The 26,179-nt window shown below is 37.8% G+C and overlaps 1 protein-coding gene across 2 annotated transcripts; it reads left to right on the forward strand.

Annotated features, from left to right (window-relative positions):
• The first annotated feature begins 4,885 nt into the window (after positions 1 to 4,885).
• On the forward strand, positions 4,886 to 6,304 carry LOC140786529 (WRKY transcription factor WRKY51-like). Of its 2 annotated transcripts, none has more exons than XM_073135022.1 (3): positions 4,886 to 5,624; positions 5,749 to 5,877; positions 5,976 to 6,304. In XM_073135022.1, the coding sequence occupies exons 1-3, from the start codon at positions 4,990 to 4,992 to the stop codon at positions 6,136 to 6,138; spliced, it is 927 nt and encodes a 308-aa protein (XP_072991123.1). In that variant the 5' UTR covers positions 4,886 to 4,989; the 3' UTR covers positions 6,139 to 6,304. The 2 variants fall into 2 exon arrangements, with proteins under 2 accessions (XP_072991123.1, XP_072991124.1); XM_073135023.1 differs by having other exon boundaries at positions 4,917 to 5,624; positions 5,752 to 5,877.
• The last annotated feature ends 19,875 nt before the right edge of the window (positions 6,305 to 26,179 follow it).

Consider the following 26,179-nt stretch of genomic DNA (forward strand, 5'->3'; position numbering starts at 1 on the left):
TTATGTCAAAACTTATGGGATTTAGACTTGGAAAGAGGTACACAATACTCACATTACCACTGTTATTATTGTAATTTGTATTTAGTTATAAAATTTGCTAATAGAATAGAATTTTACATTAGTGTGGAACGGAAATTAATTGAGAAAGAAAAAACTTGAGCTCTACAAAAATTTGTTACAATTCTACAATAATTTTCAAACTATTTATTAAACTACTACAACTTTTGGTAAGTAAATAATCATGCAAAGTTTTTAAGTAAATTGCTTTCACAAAGTGGCTCTCTCTATCAGCAATTTACTATTACTTTAAGATATCTTCTTCTAAGATATATTACAACAAAATTGCTTTTCGAGATAGTGATTTACTTTGTTAGTGTGACGATCATGTGACTACTATAATACTTTGATAAATAATCTAAAATCTATAGTAAACTAGTAAATTTTTGATAAGAAATAACATTTAGGTGAAAAACTATTAACACTGTTTTAGGTTGCAGTTGCTTCCAAACCGACATAAAGAAGCTTAACCTTCAATATCTTGATCCACAATTAGACACGAACCTTTCTTATCCTCTTATCCGTTATGGCATTGGACTCCAACACCAATAACTTATCCATGTTTACAAGCGAGTTGTCAACTCGAGGACAAGGAATTTGCTGGAATTCCACTTCACCTTTTGGACTGTTAATGGCGGCATATCCTCTTAGATTGTGGATTGCTATCCGCTTTGAATAAACGAGAAGTCATGCCGTGAGATGGGGGAGATGGAAGAGTGGAAGCAAGTGGAAAGAATTCTAGGGTCAAAAGGCTACTACTAAGAAAAGAAGATTGCAATTGCTTGTCAACTAAGGTATAGACACCAGGTGCTGTTGAAGTGTATAATAGAAATATAGGACGATCAACAACGACATGGATTGGATCCTATGCCACTCCCACAATTCATGCATGTAAAACCTCATTAATTGCTAAATTGTCTGCTAAATCTATTACCTTCAAATAATACTAGAGAATTTGCCATTTTTATGTCCAATAAAACTGCACCAAAATCCTCTTTGTTCAACCCCTAACTTGAGCCATTTTCTCTTCCCGCAAATAAAGGTGGCGATCTTGGCCCGACCCGATAACTTGACGTGAACTTAAGGTTTTTAATATGTTTGAGTTGTATAGAATTAAATTTATATTATAAATGAGTTGACATGTCTGACCTGATTATTCGTATTTGCTTCTTCAACCGTAGTTTAACTCGAAATCAACTTATTTAAATCAAATAGATTTGGTTGTGCCAACTTGACACGAATCCAACCTGATCCGATTGCCATTCTTGGTAGAAAAACAAAACTTATCTAATTAATTAAGGTGGTAACACTTTGATCAGATTGCCCTTTTAATCTAGTTCTGATATATCTAATACCAATATATATTTTTTTCCAAAAGATGGGTAAGAAATGAGAATAGGCTTAAATTCTTGCGCAGTGCAGAACTATATTGTATATCTACACTGCATACTTGCAGGTCCATATTGTATACTAATAGGTCTGCATCACATACTTCCAAATTCTGAACTTTGAATATGATACTTTAAATGAGTTTAGAAAAAATTGGTTGTAAATCGGCATCATTAATTTTGATTTGACATGAAAAATGGTCCTTAAACTAAAGGATTTTCTTTCTCACCTAGTTGGGTTTGATATTTAGAGTTAAAAGTTGTATTCGAATTTCTTATCTCCTACTTTGTTTCAGTTTTTAAAGTTCGATTTATATTTTCTTTTTTTTAAACCCGGTAGGATTCAAATTTTTTAAATCAATTCTTCAAAATTGATTTCAGTTTTTAAAGTTCAATTTATATTTTATTTTTTAAACTCCGTGAGATTCAATTTTTCTAAATCAATTCTTCAAAATTGATTAAATCTATCAGTATAGTATATGGACGAAGCAGATCCAAACTCTAATGCAGGTGCTGCTATAGAAGCAGGGTCACCCGTCTTCCTCTGACTCTATCTCCTCAAGTCACGGTGGAAATTGACGAAATTGAGTAGCACTCTTATGGATCGTGCTACTAGCTAGAAGAGTGAGACATTTAACAATGTCCGCAACTTAATCCGCCACATCCTTCATAATACAAAGTTTAGAGATGAAGGCTTCGTAGGGTAGACTCTCACTCTAGGGGCAGAAGCAATGTCACTCATCTTGTAGTAAAGAATTTGATCTCCTAGGTTAATAGGAACTCCACCGACGAGATGTGAATGAAATACCTCTTATCAAAATCGAGCTCACTCGTCCTCTTCTTTGGCAATAGAATATAGAAGATGATCAAAGTCAATAAACGATAATATGGCTTCAAATTTCCTTATTGAATCATCGTGGAGTCATCTAGATTAGATCCTTATAGACAACTCAATGAGTCACTTTTTTGTTCGAAATTTGTGAGTGTGAGTATGGATATTCGGGCTGTTCAACTTAAGAAAAGTAAAAAAAAATTGATGCAAAAATATCTGTTGTGATCATCAATTGTAACCGCACATAAGATTGCACTAATTCTAAAATATACAAATCATTTGCATAAAATTCTCTAACTAACTTTATGTATACCAAATCCTGAGATGTGAGCAAACCATTCCACCCATGAGTAGTGAACAATGAAATCCCCTCGTTATCACCTTTCTATATGTTAAGATTAACCTATACTTGAACAATGTGTTATACTAGATTTTGGTCTTTTTAAAATGTTAATCCTATTTCGAGTCATACTCATCTTCGTTAGAGTGATCCAAGTTGCCCATATTCTTGACACTTAAGCTTATAATATAATATTGTATCTTTTTACCAATTTTGGTGGTGTAAGTCGAACTAGGAGAAGGAGCCATTCAACCTGGTGACTTTCCTCCTTGTGAGTCCTCAAATTTTGAGTTCCCTTGCTATATTTTTTATTTTTCCTAATAAAGTTTTTGAATTTCTTAATTGAAAAAACCATAATAAGTTCAGATCCAATGTCATTGTCAGGATCATAATCTTCCTTAGATGATAAAGCATAAAAAATAAAAGACCAAATCAGATGTCAAAGTCAAAAGTTAAAATCAAATATAATTTGGTTTAGAAAAAATAGATTATATTAGAAAAACCAATTAAGGATCAAATGTTGAAAATCAAAACGGAGTAGGAGATGAAAATTTGAACACTATTCTAATTATGAAAACTAAACTAAGTTAGTGAGAGAATATTAGAGTAAGAGTAGAAGTTAGAAAGCTGAATATAAATAGAAAAATTAAAACACGACAAACACACTACATGTTACTTTAACATGAGAAACCTCTCTCACACGGAGGAAAAATTTATAGATCCTCTACTCATATCATTCGTAGAAACATAAATAACTTACAACCCCATAGCTAGTTTGCCATCTAAGCATTGAAGTCTACGTTTTTTTGGTCGAAATTTGTCTCGATTAATTACTCAATAATTAAATTGTCTCCACATCTAGTTCATAGTACATCACTACACGCCTCAAACCCTTTACGTTGATAGCGAATATTAGTAATAATAACTCAAAATTCAACTCCTCTGATGCTCTTGATCAATCTCTGACGTAGAATTAATAATTCAAACATAAGTATACAAGCTCTCCCCACGATAGATAGAAATTTCATTCCGTGGGAGAACTAAAGAACTCTTCTAAAGTGAGACTAGAAATTTTTAGAGTTCTCATTTAAATTAATGATTCAGCCTTTTGCTCTAGGCTCCTTAAATAGATATTAGGAATATCTAATATTTATGCTAAGATAAGCCACCATAGGAATCTTCAAAATTGTTTCTAAATTTAGATCTTCTACTTCTATCCTACGCACTATTTGGATGACACTTATCCCATCTAGACATCACTTTGTTAGTTCTCAAATAATGCATTCTAGCCATTCGAACACCTTCAAACCCATCCAAATGAGATCCTGAAACTCTGGATGCATCAATTGAGTTGAAATCCTTGCATGATCTAACATGAAATATTTGCCAAAAAATTTCAGACTTATTACATTTAGTGTCACATTGCAATAGTCTAAACTGATCCTTTTGCATATATACCCTTAAAAAGATTCTTATTTACTTATATGCTCCTCTACAGATGATATTTGTATATATACTTCTCAAAACATATATTTCTTTAGATAGATATCGACGGGATTACTTTTTAAGTCAAATCTCAATAATTTAGTAAAAAAAGATAAAAGTATCGTATACTAAGAGAAATTTATAAAATCAAGAATAAAGAAATATTTGTCTTTTTAAGTTTAAATTTAATGGCTACTTAGCTTAAGAGCTATTCATATAAAAAATAAGTCCTTCTAGGGGTATATATATATATTTTGAGGCTTATTCATGTAAATATCATCTTTGAGAAAGTATATAACAGTAAATAATGAAATTTTGAAGGATATGCATGCAAAAAAATAAATAAAAGAAGGAAAAATCAAAATATTTATAAAGAAATATTTTTCAGCCACATCCTTAGCCGGTACTCCAACAAAAAGAAAATCTAATTCCTCTCTCCTAAGAATCCTATTAACATTAACTGCTGCCTCGATTACCCACAGATGCTTTTCCACGTGTTGACCTCTGGCTTGCCCGAAGACATCGTGTTCCCTCCTTTATCAAATGATGCTCTGACTCCAGCTCAAGCGGTCAACTTTCCCATTCTCCCATCCAGCTGTCAATCTCCTCCCCCCCTTGCATGATCCGACGGCTGACGCGCCTCCACCGGCTCCTCCCGGTTCCTCTAGCCATTTATTCCAGTCAACAGTTTGAAATAACTTGCAGCCGTCTGATTAAAAGTCTCCGTTGACTAGATCTACCGCTTACTCCGGTTGCTCTCTCCCCCAAAATAACGTTGTTATAAAGCCCCCCCAATCTCCTTTCTTCGCATTCCCATTTCCGACCCTGATCTCTCCTCTCTCGCTGTTGTCCGTCAAATTTCGAGCGAGTGTGCTGATTGGCGAAGGATGACCGTCGATCTGATAGGGTACTTGAGGATGGACGACCAGATGGCGATCCAGGAGGCAGCGGCGGCGGGGCTCCGGGGAATGGAGCACTTCATCTTCCAGCTCTCACACCACCAACATCAACATCGCCAGAAGCCGGAGGAGGAGTCTTCGGAGCTCGACTGCAGGGAGATCGCTGATCTGACTATCTCCAAGTTCAAGAAGGTCATCTCCATCCTCGACCGCACCGGCCACGCCCGCTTCCGCCGCGGCCCCACAAAAGCCCACGCCGAAACCCTAACCCTAGCCCCGGTACCGCTCCAGGCTCGACCGCCTCCGCCGCAGCAGCCGGCTGCTGCTAAAGCCCTAACCCTTGATTTCTCCAAGCCGACCATTTCGACACCGATCTCCTCGGCAACCTCGTCGTTCCTTTCGTCAATCACCGGTGACGGAAGCGTCTCTAACGGAAAGACAGGGGTCTCGTCGTCGTCCCTCCTTTTCCCCGGACCCGGCGGCGCCGGCGCCACCTCCACTGGGAAGCCGCCGCTCGCATCGTTGTCCCTCCCCAAGAAGAGGTGCCACGGCCACGCGCACTCGGAGGACGCCACCGGCAAATACGCCATCAACGGCGGCCGCTGCCACTGCTCCAAGCGGAGGTAAACCCTCTCACCCCCACACTACTCCGCGCACGTTAGCATGAACCGTGCCAAAACCTTATCTTGCGCCACTGGGGCTTGATTCTTACCAAATATTTTCTGTTTCTTTTTGCGGGAAAAAAAGTAGGAAGTCGCGGGTGAAGAAGACGATCCGTGTGCCGGCGATAAGCTCGAAGATGGCCGACATCCCGGCGGACGAGTACTCATGGCGAAAATATGGGCAGAAGCCGATCAAGGGATCCCCTTACCCCCGGTAACTACAACCCCCCCCCTCTCTCTCCTCTCCCACATCCCTCGCCGTCTCATCTCCATCCAACGCCTCTGATCTCTCCTCTATTTCTCCTTCTCCAGGGGCTACTACAAGTGCAGCAGCCTCCGCGGCTGCCCGGCTCGCAAACACGTGGAGAGGGCACCCGACGACCCCGCGATGCTCATCGTCACGTACGAGGGCGAGCACCGCCACACCCAGAACCCAGCTCTCCCAGCTCCCCACGACCCCACGATCCGATCCTGATCCTGATCATGATCAGATCCTCACCGTCCGTTTAAACCGTCCCCCCCCTTTTTTTTTTTTTTTTTTTTTTTTTAACTCTCTCTGCGCCTCGAAGGGCTTTTTTTGGAAATATGTATAAAGGAGTTTTTTTTTAGAAGAAATCGAGAAATTATAATTTTCTGTTCGACGAAGCGGATTTGATACCGTTTTGGCGTCCGCGGCCGTCAGAAAGTCCCGCGTGGGTCCCGCGTTTGTTGAAACTTGAAAGGTAAAACGTATCCGATGGGGAGGACGGTCAAAGGCGACAAGATAACGTTGCTGTCATCGTTGACTCGTGTCAGCCTTGATGAGAGGCGTTACGACTTTTCCTCGCCCCCTTTCTATCCTTTTCCACCTTTTGTTTGGTTCTTATCATTAATAGTAGTATGCGTCAGTTGGCACAACTAACGCCGTGAGGTCAAAACGGTACTTTCACTGCAGAGTGAGTACTGCGTAATACACAGTGGTGGGGAGGGATGAGCGAGTGGTAGTAATGGGGTAGTTTAGGGTTGGGTAATCGGGTAGGTTGGATGGGCAGAAGAGGTTTCATAATTATGGATGGTATGGTGGGGTTAATGGGGGGGGGGGTAGGTCAACTAGTGTCATATCCTCCTTACTCAAGCAAAAAATTTAATAATACTTATTATTTTTTGGAGTAAAATCATTTTTAAACATCTAATTAGTTAATTAAGGCTGTCACAATATAATTAACCCTTAAAAACAAACCAGTTCATTTCAATTTTTAACGCATTTAAAAATACACCTAAGTTGCAGTCCACTATCCTTGCTAGTAAAAGAGAAGGTAGATATATATATATAATCTGATGAACATTATATCAACCACCCTCTGATGAAAATTGTAAGTGCATCTGGGAGTATGCTATTGCTTGGAGATGCCGGAGCTATTCACATTTAATAATAAACCTAAGCTTGTTTGTTTAGTTGGTCACTTGCAAGGAAAGTGTTGATTCAAACCTGGAACTTGAGTATCAAGAAAAGAAATTGCATAGAAAATGGGAATGTCTTTGAGGGAGAATAAAATTAGTTCAGTTCTTGCAACAAAGAGTGCAGTTGAATCAAGCATGTCATAATGGGATTTGATTTGACTTCTTTGCCGTGAAGCTTCCTATCACCCTTTGTCTTCTTCTTTTCTAATTTCTATGCTTTATAACTTGTCTTCATGCTATTTGTAATCTATAATTAAACAGTAATATCTAAATATAAATATCTCATTAAGGGCACTAAGTAAGTTTACCCCCCTCTCACTGTTACTCAAGTGTCACTTGGAAATATCCTATTTCCTTTTTCTCCCTCTACAAATCCAAAAGGCAAAGCAAGTGGGCTTTGATATGTCTTCCACTGAAGGTTTTGACTTGAAGCATGGGCAATATCACATGACCACACTTGCAGTGTAGAAATAAAAGGCATCTTGTTCCCACAAATTGCCCAACTTGATCCAAGATTTATACAAATATAAAAATATATCTATTGGATTCCCTCAAGAGGTCTAATGTCCTTTTCTTGGATGGAGCCATAAATTAGTCTCCTGTGGGTGGAGGCTGACAACAATTATAGCCCTAATTAAAGTGAAGGTGGTGGGGTGGGAGAAGCCATTTCCCACTTTGCATCTTCTTTAGTGGAAGGACAAATGAAATATTAATGGCATCTATACCTCCATCAATTAAAGCAGTCTCCAATTCAGATGTAGTGGTGACCTGAAGGATTAGATTATACAAGAAAAAAACGAAAAGAAAAATGGGTGTATGTCTTTTGGGTTTGACGTATAATTAAGAAATTTCACATCTGGAGATAGGGATATAATAATTAACCAATAAGTTAGGGTTTCTGTTGTTAATATTAACTCCATGAATTATTGTTAATTGATTGGAGGGGAGATCTAACATGGTCCTAGAAGGCAATCATTGTAGTCAATGTTTAATAGATTTTTCATCTAAGTCGCAGATTGGGTTTATCTTTTGAATTTGTTTAGCTTATAATTAGTCTACGAGCTTATAATCTCTAGAGGGTTCTGCAAACAAAATTAATCCTATGCTTGAGCTCATCATAGGCAACAATATTGATAAAATGATATACATAATCGTGTGATATGGAGGAGTTAGAACTTAATTAAAATTGATGATATTAATCCAATGGATTAGCAATTAATTTGTCGGATTAGCAGGCGGCGGAAGCAACCAAGAGTTCATGCTTTAGGAATTATATTTCCTTCAAGAAGAAGGAAGTGCTGCTTATATATAAAAACCCTTAAAGCAATGACTTGTAAGACTATGCCAAAGTATTGCCTTTGACTTGAACTATGGAAAGGATGACAAATACCTCAACAACAGTGAAGAATGTATTAACCTTTCCTTTAGGGTATGGCATGCAACAAAATTCCAAGCCCTCTCTCTCTTTCTATCATCTAAATAATTGTAGCTTAAAGTCAAGATATTAAGGCTTGACAAAAGAGCCAAATTACGTGTGCTCATGGGAAACTTCATATTAAGCGACATGCCAACGAGTCAATCCTCATTATGATGTTAAAAACTTTTTTTTTATGTTTTTCTAAGAGGTAAAGGTTAAACTCTAAGCCCTAAACTTCGATGCTATAAACCGGAAACTTAAGTCGCGACCAAATCTTTGAAACTTCTTTAGGAACTCTAGTCATATTTAGTAATTAAATATAAATTATGTGTATTTTATTATAATAAAATATATATCTACGGTCGAAAAATATAAACACTCAATTTTATATATTTAAATTTAAAAATTAAATATAATTAAATTACAAAAGCAACAGTGTATTTTATACAAACTTTTTTTTCTTTTTGCACTTAGGATTTTAGTTTCATGCCAAATGTGAAGTAGGTTGGGAGGCCAAATTTCTTCAGCTATAGCTCAATATATATATATATATATATATATATATATATATATATATATATATATATATATATACATTGACTATTTAAAGACAAATCTTTAGTGGATTTGGAGAAGAATGGAGTATTGACTTTTTCACCAGCCAACCATTTCTTGGGTCCAAATGCTTGATTCCAAAATAAATGGACGTCATTCCTTTGACATTATCAACCCTGCATGAAGACTTGAAAGCTTTGTTTCTATAATTTTAAAGCAAATGGTCAATATGATTATCTACTGAAAATGATTTCGAATAGGAGATAAACATAATATTCTCAAACATTACAAAGTATTTGTATTTTGAAATATAGAAGGTGTTTGAAGTAGGTCTGATCTTGACTCATGGACCACTAACAGTTAACTAGAATTGGTAGTTGAATGTACAACTACCTTTCTAGATAATTGCTTTAAAGCTTTGGACTTTATGACCCAATTGAAGATACCAATCTTTTGAGTCATCTTAAAGCTAGTATTTTATTATGAGAGAGAGAGAGAGAGAGAGAGAGAGAGAGAGAGAGAGAGAGAGAGAGAGAGAGAGAGAGAGAGAGAGAGTTTATATAACTTAGGACAATTGAGTCAGCCTTCCTATAAAATAAACAGACAACTATACTCTCTCTAGTAGAAAATTCATCAAATATTAATCTCAAAACATCTCTGCATTTAGTTTCATATTCCAGGTACAACGAATATGAGTTGAGATTTACCTATCTATCTTGATTTTTAAATTAGTATCTATATTTAAATAGTGAATGCAACTATTTATATAGGTTAAAAATAGCATTTGAGTATAAAATTTAATTATGTTTACTATTTTAATTAATATCCTTATAAAATGTAACTAAGTTCACTGTCCTGATTATTATTTGTATAAAACGAAATTAGTAGATATGATAACTAAGTTTACTATCAGTTTAATATTTGTATTTATTATATATATATATAAATATAATTTTATAATATCCGAGCCGTTTCAAGTTCTCTCGCTAATACTATGGAAATAGAATTCTATAAGGTTTGCCAATTTTGGTTGTTGTCTTAAGTTGAAAAATAAATAAGAAATAATATGGAAGTGTGTATTATTTTTAATTCTCTCTTATTGTTATAAAATAAAACCCAAAATCAATATAGCAGCCGCATATTTTTGTGCAAATAGAATGAGTTTAAAACAATCAAAATTTAATAACCTAGCCATAATCAAAGACAAATAAATTATGTGAAACCTCTAACATGAGGTAAAACTCACTGGATCACTTTATTAAATTACAAATAAGAAAAACAATCAAATAAGAGGACTAATACTTCACACGAGAATAAGAACAATTTTATTAGAGATGTTCAATTTCACAAAATATTTCCCCCTTTTAAGAATGGCATGCACAAAATTTTCTCTTCCTTCTTCGAGATAAATTCCACAAGCTCTCTAAGAAATCATTCTCTTTCTCATTTAAAAGTTAGTCTTTTTTTTTAACTAATCTAACTTCATTAGAATAAATCCTAGCCTTCTTTTTATTTCTCTACTTTTTCTCTTTCACTTAAGTGGGTGGATCTCACTCTCACATAATGTGGAATGCTCAAATCCAACAAAATCTTTTCCTCCCACTTTATGTGGGGGCTCTATTAAGTCTGTCTTGACCATACAAACTTTATATTTTTATTTTTTATCATCATATTTGACTCGCTGTTAGAATATGCATTTTCTTATGATATAATAATTTTCCTATATGACATACCAGTTTTAATGATACCTCAATACAAGTTACAAGGTCTATCATGGTGCTTGGAATTTCTCCTCTAACTTTATAAATGGAATAAGCGAGTTTAGGATTTGATTGTCGAGATTAATCATACTGCTTTACCTGCCATGCCATCGGTGAAAAACTAAAGCAAGTAAGAAAAGATGCAACTTGACTGTGATCCTCTTTATTATTTTATTACAAAATTAACTTAAAAAGCAGCTATAAAAGATAATATAAACTGGAAAGGATCAGATATATACATATATATTTTTAAAGAGTCCGCATTATGTTGAACTACTCAAGTAGCAATATTTTTTTATAATATCCGAGGCATATCATGCGATCTTCTCCTCTTTATCTCTTCAATAATATGAAAATAGAATTCTACGCTACTAATATGAGGTCTCTCAATTTTGATTAGATTGTCTTATGATAAAAGTACTTATTTAAAGCAGTCTTCTTTGGTGGAAGGACTAATGAGATATTAGCGGCATCTATACCTCCATCAATTAAAGCAGTCTCCAATTCAGATGTGGTGCCTTGAAGGATTAGATTATATACATACATACATATATTAACTCCACATCTAGAGATAGGGCTATAATAATTAATCAAGAAGTTAGGGTTGCTGTTGTTGATACTAACTCCACTATAAGAAATCCTATGGACAGGTCTTACTGACCCATGATGAAGATCACTGGTTTGAATCCACTGTGAATGTTAGGGTCAATATTTAATATATTTTTCACCTAAGCACAATATACACATAGATTGGATTCCTCGTGATTTTTTTTCTAGGAGGGTTAGTCTAGTTATCCTGTTTAGCTTATGATTAATTTACGAGCTCATAATCTTGAAGGTATTTAAGTTAGTTTTGCAAATGACATTAAACCGACATTTTTTTTTCTCTTTTTGCTATCTATAAGATCGTCACTTAGTATGTATGCCAGAAACTATGTGCGCTATGGAGGAGTTGGAGCTTGATTAAAAATTATGATAGGTGGGAAAGAAGAACATTAATTCAATGGATTTGCAATTAATTTGTCAGATTAGCTGGAGGAAGCAACCAAGAGTCCATGCTTTAGGCATATATTTCCTTGTAGAAGAAGGAAGTGCTTATTGTAAAAACCTTAGTAATGACTTGTAAGACTATGCCAAAGTATTGCCTTTGACTTGAACTATGGAAGGGATGACAAGAACCTCAACAACAGAGAAGAAAGTATTAACCTTTCCTTTAGGGTATGACATGGAACAAAATTCCAAGCTCTCTCTCTCTCTCTCTCTCTCTCTCTCTCTCTCTCTGGTCTAAATAATTGCAGCTTAAAGTCAAGACTTATAAGGCTTGACAAAAGAGCCAAATTACGGGTGCTCATGGGAAACTTTATATTAAGCGACACGGTTGGTGAGTCAAATCTTGTGCAGTCCACGTACTACCGAGTCAACCCTCGTAACAGGGTTAAAAACTGTCTTTTCTAGGAGGTAGGGAGACAGGGGCGATCAAATAGACTAAACTCTAAACCCTAAATTTAGATACTATAAACCCTAAACTTGGTGGCGTTTGATTTGAGTCCAGAGCTAGTCCCAAAAAGTTCGTTAGGGAATTCTAGTCATATTCAGAAACCAAATATATCTTATGATTTCATATAATAAAATATACATTGAGGGTAGAAAAGTATATACAGTCAATTTTATATGTTAAATTAAAAAATTAAATACAATTAAATTACAAAAGCGATGATGCATTTTATATAAATACTGTTAACCACATTAATAGTCAGATTTTTAATTTCATGCCAAATGTGAAGTAGGTATGGAGGCCAAATTTCTTCAGTTATAGCTCAAGATCTGATTCATTGACTCTTAGGTTATTTGCACCAAAAATCTACTTTGTTTTCGATTTTGCAAGGCAGGGTTATTTTCAGTTTCCCTTGTATTTTTAGTTTTTTTTTCATATTTTTCTTCCAACTTTGCCATTTCTATACTCGAGTATGGTGACCCATTTGAATAGACCGTAATTAATGACTTTGAATAAAAAAAGTCATTTTTTTCATTTTCTTCCTTCGTACTTAAAGAACAAAATAGAGTTTTGCTTCGGAATATAAGTTGTAGTCATCATCTTCTTCTACTCTACGATTTTCGCTTCACAATCAAGTGACTCCCCTAAATCTCATCTAGGGTTTCATCAAAAGCTATTCTTTATCACTGGTAAGCAAGCTAGATCTTCCGCTCTAATTTTTTGACTAGTTATTTTGCATTCTCACTATCAGTATTGTTCTATTATTTAGCATTGCTAATATATGTATAAGGGTGTTGATATTGATATTTAGTAACATTGTTTAGTTATATTGCAATGTTTTGAGGTTATTGTTTAAATTTTTTTCTCTTAAATTTTTCTCAGAGTTCGTCATTTTTGTCTGTATTCTACAGTGAGGATTTTTCTAGTTTGTAAGGATTTATGAAGCCATTTATTGAGAAAGCTCTCTTGATTTTGTGGGACCATTTTAGTTTGTACAGTTAAATTTACCAAAGTTTAGTGACAAAATTCATCCTTGTTATTTTGGTTTCACAGTTTATTGATAATATACGTCCTTGTTATTTAGGTTTCGTAGTTTATTGACAACATTCTTCCTTTTTATTTTGGTTTCATAGCTTATTAACAAAATTGCAACTTGTTATTTTGGTTTCGTAGTTTGTTGTGGATTTAGATATGGATATGTTAATAAGTTTAATTTGATGATGTCATATTTTATTTTGTGATAGATAATGTGAGCATAAGGGTTTATCTATGCGTTACGAGCCTCGCCAGACCTGTCGCGTGCGCCGCACATGTCGTGTGAGCGCGTGGGCGTGCACATGCCCGTGTCGGGCGGGGGCGACAGGACGGTGATACGGTAAGGAACTTCCTTTTCAATATCTAGTTAAGTTGTAGGAAGCAATTTGCGCAATCGAGGGAAAATATTCACCAATATTCTTTCGTAATAAGATAATTACGAAACCAATGGTGGTCGATCCGTAACTTTTTAATCTACGTTTTTGGTAGTTACATCCTTCACAGATTCGGACTGAAACTGGGACGAAAACACGATAGAGTGGGGATGATAGTGGTGGTGACGGGTGAAGATGATGGTAGGGTTATGGATGATAATGGAGATGTGGGTGGATGGTTAATGTAGTTTAAGGGATAAGGATAAAGGGGGAAAAGTGGCCGAGATTCCAAGGAGGAGGGAGGATGTGATAGACAAGGGAGATTAGAAGATAGACGAGACCTTGCCAACGGTAGAGGTGGCTAGTTGGTGAAGAGGGAGGAGGGAGAAGATAAAAACTAATATTTATTAATCATAATGATTTTGGCTGCCATTCACACCTTTATAGAGGCTAGTCAACAAGCCAAAATAATAATTATTAACCCTAATTATTAACCCTAATTTTGTGGATGCGAACTAATGCAGGTGTTTGCACGTAGGCGTTCGAATGCGTCCGACTGCATTCTAATGCATATTTTGCATTCTCTATTTTTGCGAACTAATGTAGGCGTTCGCAAAGGCATTCGAACACGCCCCCTTCCGCGTTTGAATGCGACCTACAGAAAGTTTATTTTTATGAAAATAAATAACTAACGCAATAAAAAAGACTCTAGCAAGGTGTATCAGCCCACCACGCTTCCCCCACCTTGTCCTCAAGGTGTAAAGTCGGGGAAACACTCCAAGATATCCGTCTCTAGCTCCCATGTTGCCTTGTCAGATGATTTGCCAAGCCATTAGACTAGGACCTCCATCTCCAATCTGGTACCATGACGTCGTCGGCGCTTAGCAAGTACATGAACTGGCTCCACAATTTTTGTCTCCTTCAATGGCTCCGGTAGAACTGATCCCACGACCTGATGATCACCAATCTGCTCTCTCAGCAACGAAACATGGAAGACCATATGTATTCTTGACCCCTTAGGCAGCTCCAAGCGATATGCAACCTGATCGATACGTTCTAACACCCGAAATGGACCGAAGTAGCGATGTGCTAACTTCTGGTTTCGTATCCGATGCAAGGTCACATGTCGGTACGATTGCACCCTCATGAACACTCAACTACCGATGTCAAACTCCTGCTTTCAATGGCTGCTATCATGAACTTGCTTCATGCGATTTTGAGCAAGTTTAAGATGAGCACGAAACTTTTTCAATGTGGCGTCTCTATCCATCAATGCCAAGTCCACCTCTGTTCGATCTGTAGATAACACTGGGATTATAGGCGCGTAATGTCGGAGCCGTGCGCCCATACATCACCTCGAATGGAGTTATGCCAATACTGTTATGGTGGGCGGTGTTATAAGACCACTCCACTCATGGTAAGAACTCCAACTATCGTCTGATACGATCTCCCCTTAGGCCAAGGCTCGATCTATCCCGAGTTTCAGATTTGAACAGCATCTGACACGGAACTTTAAAAATAGATCATGAAATTTTGATATATTGAAGCCCTAGAAAAGAACTTTCCAATAAATCTAGTTTCAGGCAAATTGGACGGTGGGATCTTGAGATATCGTCCGATCAGTAGACGAATATCAGGGAGTCCATCTTTGGATTTGTGGATGGAGGCATGAGATCCTTGATGATGGTGGAGGATGGTGGACCGGCGATAATGGGGTGGCACCGGTGAGTAAGTGGAGGTGGAAGGGTTATGGATGATGGAAGGGTTAGGGCAAAGTGATAGATAGATTGGAAGAAGGAGGAGGAGTGGGCCGCCCCCTAAGGGACTAAGGTAAGGGAGGCTAGAAGCGGCGACGCTAGAGAACGAGAAAATGGGAGAGAAGAAGATGAAGGGGACAAGGCAAAACTCAATTCATTCAATAATGATTTCATGGTTGCCATCCACACCTTTAGAGTCTAACCAAACAATTCAAAAATGACAATTATTAACCCTAAAATAAGATTTTTGCTGATCGCGTTCGAACGCGCCCGATCGCATTCGAATGCATATTTTGCATTCTCTGTATTTGCAAACCTAATACAGACATTCACAAGCGCGTTCGAATGCACTCCATCCACATTTGAACGCGACATTCGAATGCGCTCGATCCCATTCAAATACACATTTCATGTTTTCTATTTTTGCGAACCTAATGCAAGTGTTCATAAGCGCGTTTGAACGCACTCCATCTGTGTTCGAATGCGACATACAAAAAAATTTTATTTTTTTTATGAAATAAACACTAAAACAAGAATAAAAGACACCGCTAAAGTGTATCCATGCTCGAGACAACATCGGTGAAGTCCGAATCGTATCAATCCACCACGTTTTCATACACCTTATCCTCAAGGTGACTCGAGTCAAACTTGCTATGTTCAGTGGGTCATCCTCAGTCGAGCTTGGATACTTGTACTCCTACTGGCCCAAGGTGGGATTCAGGTCTGTCTACATTGAGTCCACTTGGTCTCGGGTGGTCGAACTAACTGACTCAATGTCAATTCAGCTATAGAAATCTGCCGATGAGGTCTTTCTTGGGGGTGGTGGTGGTTGACTGTTGTGGAAGGTTGAGTTTGGCAAAAAAAAATCAATCAAATAAGAGGACTAATACTTTATTAAATAAATTATGTGAAACCCTCTAACATGAGGTAAAACTCACTGGATCACTTTATTAAATCACAACTAAGAAAAACAATCAAATAAGAGGACTAATACTTCACACGAGAATAAGAACAATTTTATTAGAGATGTTCAATTTCACAAAATATTTCCCCCTTTTAAGAATGGCATGCACAAAATTTTCTCTTCCTTCTTCGAGATAAATTCCACAAGCTCTCTAAGAAATCATTCTCTTTCTCATTTAAAAGTTAGTCTTTTTTTTTAACTAATCTAACTTCATTAGAATAAATCCTAGCCTTCTTTTTATTTCTCTACTTTTTCTCTTTCACTTAAGTGGGTGGATCTCACTCTCACATAATGTGGAATGCTCAAATCCAACAAAATCTTTTCCTCCCACTTTATGTGGGGGCTCTATTAAGTCTGTCTTGACCATACAAACTTTATATTTTTATTTTTTATCATCATATTTGACTCGCTGTTAGAGTATGCATTTTCTTATGATATAATAATTTTCCTATATGACATACCAGTTTTAATGATACCTCAATACAAGTTACAAGGTCTATCATGGTGCTTGGAATTTCTCCTCTAACTTTATAAATGGAATAAGCGAGTTTAGGATTTGATTGTCGAGATTAATCATACTGCTTTACCTGCCATGCCATCGGTGAAAAACTAAAGCAAGTAAGAAAAGATGCAACTTGACTGTGATCCTCTTTATTATTTTATTACAAAATTAACTTAAAAAGCAGCTATAAAAGATAATATAAACTGGAAAGGATCAGATATATACATATATATTTTTAAAGAGTCCGCATTATGTTGAACTACTCAAGTAGCAATATGATTTTATAATATCCGAGGCATATCATGCGATCTTCTCCTCTTTATCTCTTCAATAATATGAAAATAGAATTCTAGGCTACTAATATGAGGTCTGTCAATTTTGATTAGATTGTCTTATGATAAAAATATTTATTTAAAGCAGTCTTCTATAGTGGAAGGACTAATGAGATATTAGTGGCATCTATACCTCCATCAATTAAAGCAGTCTCCAATTCAGATGTGGTGTCTTGGAGGATTATATATATATAAAGAAACTGGGTGTAGGGTTTTGGGTAGATCAGGAGTTGACATATAAGAAATTTCACATCTGGAGATAGGGCTATAGTAATTAATCAAGAAGCTATTTAGGGTTGCTGTTGTTGATATTAACTCCACTATAAGAAATCCTATGGACTGTCTTACTGACCCATGATAGAGATCACTGGTCTGAATCCACTGTGAATGTTAGGGTTAATATTTAATATATTTTCACCTAAGCACTATATACACATAGATTGGATTCCTCGTGATCCTTTTTTTTAGAAGGGTTAATCTAATTATCCTGTTTAGTTTATAATTAATTTACGAGATCGTAATCTTGAAGGTATTAAAGTTAGTTTTGTAAATGACATTAAACCAACTTCAAATTTTTTTTTTTTTATATTCCTTTTTCTATCCTATCCGTAAGAGCGTCACTTAGTATGTATGCCAGAAACTGTGTGCTATGGAGGAGTTAGAGCTTAATTAAAAATTATGATATGTGGGGGAAGAAGAACATTAATTCAATGGATTTGCAATTAATTTGTCGGATTAGCAGGCGGAAGCAACCAAGAGTCCATGCTCTAGGAATATATTTCCTTCTAGAACAAGGAAGTGCTAACTTAGTATAAAAACCCTAAGCAATGACTTGTAAGACTATGCCAAAGTATTGCCTTTGACTTGAACTATGAAAAGGATGACAAATACCTCAACAACAGAGAAGAATGTATTAACCTTTCCTTTAGGGTATGGCATGCAACAAAATTCCATCGCGTCTAAATAATTGTAGCTTAAAGTCAAGATTCTAAGGCTTGTCAAAGGAGACAAGTTACGTGTGCTCATGGGAAACTTTATATTACGCGACAGGGTTGGTGAGTCAAATCTTGTGCAGTCCATGTACCAAACGAGTCAACCCTCGTAACAAGGTTAGGAACTATTAGACTATGCTCTAAGCCCTAAACTTAGATGCTATAAACCCAAAACTTGAGTCCAGAGCTAGTCGTCCCTAAACTTTGTTAGGAACCCTAATTATGTTTAGTAACTAAATATAAATGACGTGTACTTCGTATGTATATTATGTGAATTACGTGTACTTCGTATGTATATTATGTGCACTTTCTTGTAATAAAATAGACAAATAATTTAATAAGAACTACTAATTTTACTCTCTCATAATTTGATGATCAAGATTAAATAATACTAAATGAAAATTCTATAGCAAATCCTAATATAGTTGACCATTGACGAGTAAACTTGACAATAAATAATGAAAACTAAACCGTAAGCAATGCAAACAAGCATGATTTATGTGAAAAACTCTAAACTAGGGTAAAAACTACAGATTCTTTTCGCTAGGATCAAATCAACCACTAATAAAAAATAAGTACAAGAATCGATTACAGATTATTCGTTGAAACACATAGTTATATCTAAAGATCCCTTGTCTGCTAAACCCCACAATGAGTTGCTTCTAGTGGTTGATTGCACTGATCTCTTTGACTTTTGAGATCGAATGAATCTTATTTCAGTAACCCTTGAGACAAGTTGCACAACGTTGTAACAAGAACAATCTTTAAATGCTCAAAACCTGTAGCTTCTTGATCAATGAAGAACCTCCACTAAAATCTTTACTAATGCTTCAATTCCCGTTTATCAATCTCCCCTATCTTTTAGGCTTTAAAGACTTATATATGTTTCCAAAGATAGATAAAAAAACCTAGTTTAAGTTAGTTCAAAATTGATTAAATTTGTCAGGGCGTTCGAATGCACGAAGAGCTGTTCTAATGCACTTAGCAAAAATAGTCCAAACAACCAAGGTCGTTCGAACGCACGCAAGGCCCGTTCAAACGCCTATTGTTTTCTCTTCATTATCTGAACGAATTCTAACAATCTTGGAATCTTTTTCATTTTAAAGTCGCAAGCACAAAGATTTAAAGACATCAAAAGTACAAGATTTTTCTTTTAAGAAAGCGACCCAAGTCAATCTAAGAAAGTTATCTACCAAAAGAAAAATATATTTATTCCCACCTATACTTTCAATTTCAGTTGGGCCAATAAAATCTATATGTAATAAATCCAGAAGTCTTTCGGTAGTGGAGTCAATCTTTTTATGTGAGGACTTGATATGTTTTCTTAATTGACATGGTCTACAAACTCATTTCTTTGTCACATTCAGTTTCGGTATACCTCTTAGTCAACTTAGATAAATCATTAAAATTCAGATGACCTAATCTTTGATGCCATAATTTAGAATCATTCAAAGATGCAGAATTGCATTTTACAAGAGTATTTAAACAAACACCATAGCAATTATCCATAATCCTAACTCCATAAATCATAGTATTTCCCTTTTGACTAACAATCAAACACTAATTTTTTGAAAAACGCACTTCATGATGATCATCACACATTTGACTAATGCTTAAGAGATTTGCTTTTAAACCCTCGACATAAATGACATTTTCTAACTTCGGTAAACCAGGAGTGACACCTCGTCCTATGACCTTAGTAGTGCTACCATAAGCAAAAGTTACACTACTACCTTCAAAATTTTCAAGAGGTTGAAATAAAGAATTATTGCCGGACATATGTTTAAAGCAACCGCTATCTAAGTACCGCATATCAAAATTCAAAGTTTTGAGAGCAATAGGAACAACACAACACTTAAGATCATTTTTCTTAATTCACACTTGACTAGTTTTCATACTAACTTTAGAAAATATTCTTCAAAGCATAACAATTTGGTCTAATATGCCCTAAATAATGACAAATAGGTATGAAATTAGGTTTTCTTACCTGACTGTTCTTTTTGTAATTTGAAGGTACCTTTTTCTTATTTAATAAGGGTATATCTTTTGTAACCTTAGGATGTGATGGTACACTTAAAGTCCCAGATACACTATTTTTTCTCGAATGTTCTTGAGTGCCTGTAGAAACAAAAATGGTATTAGTTTCACTAGTATTTCTAGTATATCCGATACCATACTTTTCTTTTCCAGTAATTTGAGCATTCAAAATCTCGTCCAGCTTCGTTTTTTCTTTCAAAAAAGCAACTTTTTTAGTTTGTCTTTTTGTTTTCAATTTAGACTTCTCAAGAAGATCATTAAGCTCTTTCTTGTCTTCTTCTAACTTCATCAAAATTTCTAAGGTATTCAATTGAACAGACACTAAGTGCTTTAGTTTGTTGAAAGTCTTGATAAAATTTTTCTTTAATTTGTATGTCTCCTAATATAATTCATCATAAGCCCTCTTAATGTCCATGTCATTATTGCCATCTTCTTCTTTACTTGTGCTCACATTCTCACAAGAATTGTTAGATGAAACAATAAATGCAGTAAATATTACAAAATTTTCTTGTTCAGGTTCAAAATCACTGCCATTCGACTCATCTAAATCATCCCAAATAACTTTTTCATAGCTTTGCCCTTTATTTTCAACCAATATGAACATTCTAGTGCAATATGTCCAAAACCCTTGCATTCAAAACACTAAATATCACCACTAGAGACCTTATGTTTTAAATTCAGAGATTGAGTAGGAGAACTAGACCCTTTAAACTTGTCATGAGGTTTTGACTTTTTAAATTTATCGAAAACATCCTTTGATTTTTTAAAAAAATTTCTAAATTTCTTGACAAAGAAAGCCAACATCTCTAGATCAAAATCACTATCATCATTGCTATCGTCCTCATTCTTTTGCATAGAATTCAAAGCAACCTCTTTAGACTATTTTTTAGGCTGACGAAGAGTAGATTCAAAAGTCTGAAGATTCCCGACTAGTTGTTTAACTCTAATATCATCAACATATTTACTCTCTTCAATAACTGTAACTTTGGATTGAAATTCTCAGGTAAAGATCTAAGAAATTTTCTAACAATCTGATTTTCAAGAATCTTCTCTCTAAGATTAAAGCTAGAGTTGACAATGTCACTAAGTTTGGCATAAAACTTATCAAAAAACTCATTGTCATCCATATGTAGAGTTTTAAACATAGAAGTAAGTCTCTGAAACTTGGATAATTTGACAATAAGAGTACCTTCATGTGTAGTCTCAAAAATATAATGAGAATCGGGTCAGATTGGATCGCATCATGAGGACATTGGCTCGATGTATCGAGCCAATTTATTTTTTAATTTATTCATACTTATGTAAGCTCTTAAGACAAGTCTAGTTAAATCATATAAGCCACTGAGGTAAATTTAATTAAGTCATGTAAATATCTAAGATAAGTCTTAGTTTGAGTAGGATTCATTATATCCGACCTCTATATATAGAGGGGCTGGACTTCTTTGTTTATTCATCCAAGCATCTAAGCATTGAGAATTAATTCAGTTTAATTATTTTTTTAGTATCACATTTTTTGTTAGCTCATTTTTATCTTTATACGAGTAGATCGTAACCATAAAACCCTTCCAAGTACTTAAACCCTAGTCACCACCTTCCTCTAGCAACCACTCTACTATATGATTATTCATCACCACCCTTGACTGTCTACCACCCTCTAACGACTATTGCAACATTCGATTTATCGTCCTACCCTATTCTGACCTTGCTCTACTATTTTAATTATATTTTTTCATCCAAACATCTATTGACATGAAACTAGTGCTATTAGAACCCTATCTTGTGATGCTACCACCTAAATTTTCATAATTTTCTTACGTCCGGATTGGTTCAAATATGGTCTATAACGTTAGTATCATGTCGACGTTCCTCAAATGATGGTTAACATGCAATCCAAGATGAATGAGGAAGAAGCAACCATGGAGGACTAGGAACACATCTCCGTTCCTGTGGGGGTTTCTCCAGCACAACCTCCACCACCAGCAATCGTCGGTGACAAGACACCTGTTACGAATCAAATCTGGAATGATCTGATTGTAAGAAAATTATGAAAATTTAGAAATAGCCTCGTGAGTTAGGATTCTAATGGCTTTGGTTTCACTTAAATCGGAGATCAGGATGAAAAGTTAAAAATAAAATAGTGGGGATAGATCAGAGAGGGCAGAACGGTAAATATCTAACGTTGTGGCGGTCATTGGAGGGTGGCGGACGACCAAGAGTGGTGGTGGATGGCCGTATTGTAGGGTGGTTGTTAGAGGTAGGAGGTGGCTAAGGTTTAGATGCTTGAAAGGGATCTACGATTATGATTTACTCTTGTGAAGATAAAAACAATCTAACGGCTAAGGTAAAAAGATAAGGACGAAAATAATAACTAACTAAACTCAGATTTCTCTTAATGATAATTATCAGTACATATCCACCCCTATTTATAGGAGTAAAATCCCTAAGGAATCGGATCCACATGTGGATTATCCGATTTATTTAAATTCAAAAAAATAAGATAAAACTAAATAACTAATTTGACTCGACTTAACCCATGTGGTCAGATTGTAACAATCCACCACGCTTCCAACACCTTATCTTCAAGGTGACTAGTCTCTCACGTCCTTGTACTCATACAACTTGTCATGCCAATCAGTGGATTTGGGTTCGTCTTCCTCGAGTCCGCCGAGGAACATTACGTGGGCTGGCTAACACTTGCATTTATGATTGGGGGGTAAATCAGTCATCATAGTAAAAACAAAAGTCTTTTCTTCGACACTCTTCTAAGTTGTTGGGTACAAAGTGGGGCGTGATCATCTGTTGGTTAGGCTTAGCCGTTGGTGTAGGCTGAGTCGGGGCAGATGCCGTCTCCAATGAGACGTGGGTTTGGGCCGCCTTTCTTCTCTCCTCCTTGCAGATCTGGTTCACCTGATCCAACTTGGACTCTATCAATACAACTAAGGAGAAAGCCTCGTCAAAAGTAGTGGGCCTCAAAGCCTTAACCTCAGCTTGAATGTCAAGCTTAAGCCCACTAATGAAGGTACTCTTCAGGGCCGAATCAAACCAGTTAGTGACTCGGTTGCATATCCGCTCGAACACCTGTCGGTAAGCTCGAGCTGTTATTAACTAAGTCAACTTAGTTAACATAGCCTGAAAGTCCTCGTATTGGGTCAAACTGAAATGAGCACAAATCGCTTCCACAAAGTCATACCAAGACTCGAATGGTCGAGTCCGCTCAGCCGACCAGTACCACCAAATTGCTACTCCCTCCAAGTGAAATGAGGCTAGCTGGACCTTCTGGTGGTCGGGCATGACACGGTACGTAAAAAACTACTCCGCTAGGTAGGTCTAGTCTAGCGGGTCTGCTCTAGAAAATTTTGGGAAATCAAACTTGACGGTCCGAGCTTGGATCCCAAAATGTAGTCAGTCATCACTACCGAAGTGACCTTGGGGTCAAGGCTAGTCTCGTGGGTCATAGGCTCACGGGTTCGGCTCATGTTGCCCTTGGGCTACACGCGGGTTCGGCTCAGTTTGATGACGCGGGCCCACCAATTCATTCCACCATTCTTCCTCGGGCTCGTAGTCGTGCTCGGGGTTTGTTCATAGGTTCCAAATTAGTTCACACGAGGTGGTCGAATAGGTTCACGAAAATTTAGCCTGCTTCCTAACCTAAACCTAAGATTGAATTTGGAATTCAAACTAGGGGCGCCGCCACAGGGTGCATGGGGGGCAGCGGCTACGTTTTGTCGGGGGTCGCTGGTAGCCGACCCCTAGCTGGTCCTCGCGGCGGTGGAAAGGTGCCGAGAGACGGAGGAAGGCTAAACTCGAGCTCGGGCTTGAGTTGGTGTGAGGGCAGCCATGGTGCATTGTCGGCAGGTCCACCGGCCCCTAGTGGCTGCGGAAGGGACCAAGGGCCCCACTACGAGGGAGGGAGTAGTGGCGGCGGAAAGCCACGGCAAAGCCACCTCGATGTAGGGGTAGCTTCCCACAGTTGTGGCTATCGGATTTGGCCACCCGACTATTGTCGGCGGCTGCGGCGGCCACCACTAGTTGGCAGTCGGCCCGAGGAAGCCAGCTATGCCCGTCGGTGGGCATGGGAGCGTCAGACCCCGCGACCACCAGCCGCGGGTTTGCTGCAGCATGAACCACCATCATTGGCGGTCTTCTAGCCGGTGCCGGCGCAAACGGTGGTTAGGGCTCGGGTGCGAGGGTCCCATGGGAGGGATCAAATGTGGCGACGTGGGCCAGGAGCGACCTGATGGCCACCGGTGGGAGGCTAGGGTTTTCAGCCATAGCTCCCACCACGGGTGGGGAAGATAGCTCTAGGGCCGTCTCTAGCGGCTGCTTCAGCATCAATGCAGCAACAAGCTCGACATACAGGGACGGAAGGTGTTCCTCCTCGATCGAAGGAAGGGTTCTCGCCGGCAGTTGGGTCTCCTCTCCACCTCCTTCACGATTTGAAGTTGGTGGCCATGGTTAGGCTATTTCCACCATGGCCGACGCTGCTCGTAGCGTTGGCGGCACGGGCTGGTTGTGCTGGGCTAGGAGAATGGCCGTCAATGTTTGGATTGCCTTCTTAATCCTTTGAAACTTTCCGTGGCTCTCCTCGATGATTCACGCAGTGAGTCCATGGACTCTACCCATGCCTTCGCCCACGCCGATGGCTCATCGTCAACTATTGGTGGTGGTGGTGGGGGTACCAGATCAACTCCCATAGGAATGGAGATAAGATCGTGGTCCTCCATGGTCGATCCTTCCTCGTGGATCTTGGAACGCGTGTTAACCATCTTTCGAGGAACATCGACCTTGATACCAATGTTATGAACCAGATTTGGAATGATCTGTTTATAAGAAAATTATGAAACTTTAGATAGAGGTAGCCTCATGAGTCAGGGTTTTAATGGCTTTAGTTTCACCTAAATTGGAGATTGCGATGCAAAGTTAAAAATAAAATAGTGGGGAGAGGGCAGAACGATAAATATCTAATATTGTGGCGGTCGTCGAAGGGTTGCGGACAGCCAAGGGTGGTGGTGGACGACCGTATTGTAGGGTGATTGCTGGAGGTAGGAGGTGGCTAGGGTTTGGATGCTTGAAATGGATCTACGGTTATGCTCTACTCATATAAAGATAAAGACAATCTAATAGCTAAGGTAAAAGGATACGGATGAAAATAATAACTGGCTAAACTGAGATTTCTCCCAATGATAATTATCAACACATGTCCACCCGTATTTATAGGAGTAAAATCCCTAGCGGATTGGATCAATATATAGATTATCCAATTTATTTGATATTTAAAATAATAAGATAAAGCTAAGTAACTAATTTGACTCGACTCATTGAGAGAATCATTGAATGAGAACTCTAAGGAGATCCAAACTGCCATCAAGGACTCTATCCAAGCCTTGACAGAGGCCCTACTAGCCGCCCTCCACTACCCTGCGCCACTAGCACCGCCAACCTTGACTAGCTATAGCTAGAAAACTCCATCCGTGAGGGAGGTTGAAGGGAGCCTAAAATCGCGGCAACCACAACTTCTTCGACCATGGAAGTGAAGCCCCCACCACTGCAAACCCAGGCCACCACCGCAGGAAGCTACCTCTATGTGGCTTTGCCGCAGCTTCCCGCCACCGTCGCTCCCGTACAGTTGGGCCATGGGCCCCTTCCATAGTCGCTAAGGGCCAAGGCACCTGTTGGAGATGCGCCATGGCCGCCGCTACACTAGCTCGAGCCCGAGCTCTAGTTCGGCCTTCCACCGCTGCTTGCTACCGTTCTACCGCCGCGTGGACATGCCAGATGGCAACTATCACCGACCACCTACCCTTCCCAATAGCCATCGAGGCTACAGCGACTTGTGGCGGCGCCCCTATGTGAAAA

This window comes from Typha latifolia, chromosome 4 (genome assembly GCF_019914945.1).
Source record: "Typha latifolia isolate L0001 chromosome 4, TyphaL0001v2, whole genome shotgun sequence".
NCBI classification, from domain to species: domain Eukaryota; kingdom Viridiplantae; phylum Streptophyta; class Magnoliopsida; order Poales; family Typhaceae; genus Typha; species Typha latifolia.

Coding starts and splice junctions, on each gene's coding strand:
- LOC140786529 (XM_073135022.1), top strand. CDS start 4,990: ATGACCGTCGATCTGATAGGGTACTTGAGGATGGACGACCAGATGGCG. Junction 5,625..5,748: donor TGCCACTGCTCCAAGCGGAG/GTAAACCCTCTC, acceptor CGGGAAAAAAAG/TAGGAAGTCGCGGGTGAAGA. Junction 5,878..5,975: donor AAGGGATCCCCTTACCCCCG/GTAACTACAACC, acceptor CTCCTTCTCCAG/GGGCTACTACAAGTGCAGCA.